The sequence below is a fragment of the Saccostrea cucullata genome, unplaced genomic scaffold (assembly GCF_032062105.1).
Source record: "Saccostrea cucullata isolate Sc308-1 unplaced genomic scaffold, CSIRO_AGI_Scuc_v1 ctg5403, whole genome shotgun sequence".
Lineage (NCBI taxonomy): Eukaryota > Metazoa > Mollusca > Bivalvia > Ostreida > Ostreidae > Saccostrea > Saccostrea cuccullata.
The window spans coordinates 20,750-24,029 of record NW_026929282.1 but is presented as its reverse complement, the minus strand read 5'-3'; the positions used below and the strand labels follow the sequence as shown (position 1 = coordinate 24,029).

At 32.7% G+C, this 3,280-nt stretch overlaps 1 protein-coding gene across 1 annotated transcript; it reads left to right on the top strand.

Annotated features, from left to right (window-relative positions):
* The first annotated feature begins 201 nt into the window (after positions 1 to 201).
* On the top strand, positions 202 to 1,722 carry LOC134280296 (uncharacterized). The gene is made up of 4 exons (XM_062762698.1): positions 202 to 369; positions 550 to 846; positions 965 to 1,237; positions 1,337 to 1,722. The coding sequence occupies exons 1-4, from the start codon at positions 270 to 272 to the stop codon at positions 1,720 to 1,722; spliced, it is 1,056 nt and encodes a 351-aa protein (XP_062618682.1). The 5' UTR covers positions 202 to 269.
* Positions 1,723 to 3,280: the final 1,558 nt, after the last annotated feature.

Sequence of the window (3,280 nt, the reverse complement as noted above, 5' to 3'; positions counted from 1 at the left end):
ATTTTAATTTTTTTTCAGAACTTTCCTTTAATATTTAAGAGGAAATTCAAATAGGTCTTGTCCTACGTTAAGTGAATATCTGGATAAATTATTTTATATAAACAACACGATAAAGTAATTACAATGTTAAATGTGCACATTTAAGTGTTGTCTTCCCCTTTGCGACACATTTCCTTCCACTTAGTTTCTTTTAACTGTGTATGTTTTTGTATGTGGGATTGATCATTTGTTTACTCATATTTCCGTTATTTTATCTAGAATGCACTTACATGTATAGATTAACAAGATGCTTTAACGTTTCAAGCAAAATGTATGTTTTAACAAAGTCCTTAAGTTTAACCAATATATTATTGTGCTTTTTATTTGACAGTAAGTACGTCGATGAATTTTTCGTTTTATAAATTATTGATCAAATATGTCTTTTTTACATTCTGCATCAATTTTTTGCTTAATTGCTGTTAAATACAAGTTAAAAAGTAAGTTAAACTTAAAAGTTGAAAATATATTTAATCGTTAAAGAAATACATGTGTGTAATGTACATTCTGTAGTTACAGCGTCTCAAGATTTCTCAAGCAGTGATAATATTGATATCTCAATTCAACGCTGCACACTTAACGTAAACTGGACATCAGAAAAAGCAGATGGCTGTAATCTTAGTTATCGGGTAAAACTGTATCAGAATGAAACAGAGATAGCCACTATAGATACCGCAGCATTGAGATACTCCAAAAATGGCATAGATTCAGACTCTTACTTTCGCATCGAAATTACACCAATGCTTCGTTGTAGGAACAACTCTAATTTAAATGGAAGGAAAAGGGTAAAGTCCATAAGCTCTATTCCAGGTATAATGTTTCTTTAATTACATGATATTGTGAAAATCAAATTTGTTTTTATACCATGTTTTGAAAATCTATTTCTTTAATTAAAATAGATACAAAGTAATATTTTCTAATTAATTAGATGGACAATCAGAGTATATCACGAAAAATATATCCGAAAACGTGGCATTAGAATGTCCTCTTAAAGGAGCGTATCAACCTTTAAAAGTGGAATGGCAGCACATACTTGGAATAAATAGCGCAGTTGTAAGAACATTCCCAACAGAGTTAGTTAATCTTCAACGTGTGTCATACAAAGACATGGGACGATATATTTGTACCATAGTATATACTTCGTGTGGAACATTGATGTCAGCGGAAAAATCGAGGAGTTTTGTCACCTTAAGTGTAAATGGTAAAATAATATTAATATTCAGCACTGAAAACGGCCTTAAAACTGTTTTATATATCAAAATTAAAATAATGTTGTAGAATGTTTCCATATTTTTTTCAGGACCACCTTTTATATCTTCGTCTCAAGAAACCGTCAGTGTAAGTCTTGGAGGAAACTTGACATTAGAGTTGAATGTTATTTCATTTCCACCACCCAATAGTCAGGTAGTTATTAAAAACTTGAACGGGTTGGCCATATTTCGAGAAATGGTGTCCTTCACAACTGGATTAACACCGCTGCAAGCATTTGGAAAGATTATCGAAGTCGAGGGGTACAACACAAAGCTTTCCTTGATGAACATTTCACAGGAATGGATTGGAACAAACACAATTATCGTGTCCAATAGCTTGGGAAATCATTCCTTCAAAATTACTTTTTACAATTATTCAGATAAAGAAAAGAATAATTTTTTCGGTAAGATTTTTTGCACGTGCGCTTTGCTCTGATTGGCTGAAACAGAAATCTCAATATCTTTTTTGTTTTATAATGAAATGCTTTGAAATCTATAACATAGACATGCATTATAATGTACTACAATATGATATATAAAATTTTTCATGAAATCACGCGCATGCGCGTGCGCTGCAATCTGATTGGCTAAAACTTTAAATGAGTATAACTCCCTTGGTTTTCAACCAAACAGCATGGGATTTACAACATAGATAGACATAAAGGACTCCTACAGGATGGCATGGTCACCATTCACATGCATGCACGTGCGTGCACGTGCGCTTTGCTCTGATTGGCTGAAACAAAAATCTCAATATCTTTTCTGTTTTTTTTGCAAAATGCATTGAAATTTAAAACATAAGCATACTTTAAGATGTCCTACAATATGATATATAATAATTGTCATGAAAATACGCGCATGCACGTGCGCTGCAATCTGATTGGCTTAAACTTTAAATGGCTATAACTCCCTTTTATTAGGTCTTTGTTTATCAGGTCTTTCCACCTTTCCGTGGAAAGACCTATTGCTATTCTTCTGTTTATTATTATTCTTTTTTTTTTTTATTATTTTTCCGCCGCATGTTTTTTTGTTTGAAGATATATCGAAAAAATTTATAGTTCATAGGAATGTACTCCATAAAAGATGTTTGCAGTTGACCCTGCGTAAATGAACCTTGACCGCTTTCGAAGTTATTGCCCCTTTCGCAAAAAATGCTTGTTATCGCTACTCCTCAGAAACCGTAAACCGCAGAGGTATGAAACCTTTATGAATGTCTTTGACTAATTGAGGGGACTCTTCAATCTATTCATTGCGAAAGTATTCAGTGACCCCTTCTGTGAGTTATTGCCCCTTAAACTTTTTAAATTTTACAAATAATTAAAAATTTTCAAAACGAGAAGTGATAGAGACATGGGACCAACTGCATAAGATTTATTGACCTTTGACCTTAAAATTCATGTAAAGGTCAAAGGTCAAGGTCATTCCAAAAATGAGAAAATTAGCTCTTTTTGTATCTCTTTTGTCTTTCAACATATACTTAACGTCTATGCATCAGTGATATGTACTCTTAGAACTGTTTCAAAAATTTCATTCTTGTCCCCTAAGATTGAACCTTTTAAAAGTTATTGCCCCTTGTGCGAAAAACCTTGTTATCGCTACTCCTCTGAAACTGTAGACCCTACAGACACCAAACCTTCACTAATGTCTTAAGAGTTTTTAGACCTAACTTTATTGTATAAGTGCAAAAGAATCTGATGACCCCTTATATGAGTTATTGCCCTTGAACTTCTTTGTACTTACTATTAAACCTTATAACTTGAAAACTATAAGTGGTAGAAGCACTGGGGTCAATTGCATTGTGACCCTTGACCTTTGACCTTGAATATTTTTCAAGATCAAAGGTCAAGGTCATTCTTTTTTTTTAATTTTCATTTTTTCTATGCTTTAAGAGAGTTTTGGTTTCTTTTTCATGGAATTTGATTTTTATGAGTCAGATATAAAAGAGTTCAAAGAAGGTGGAAAGACCTCTTATTGTTCTGTGAACAATAAGTCTC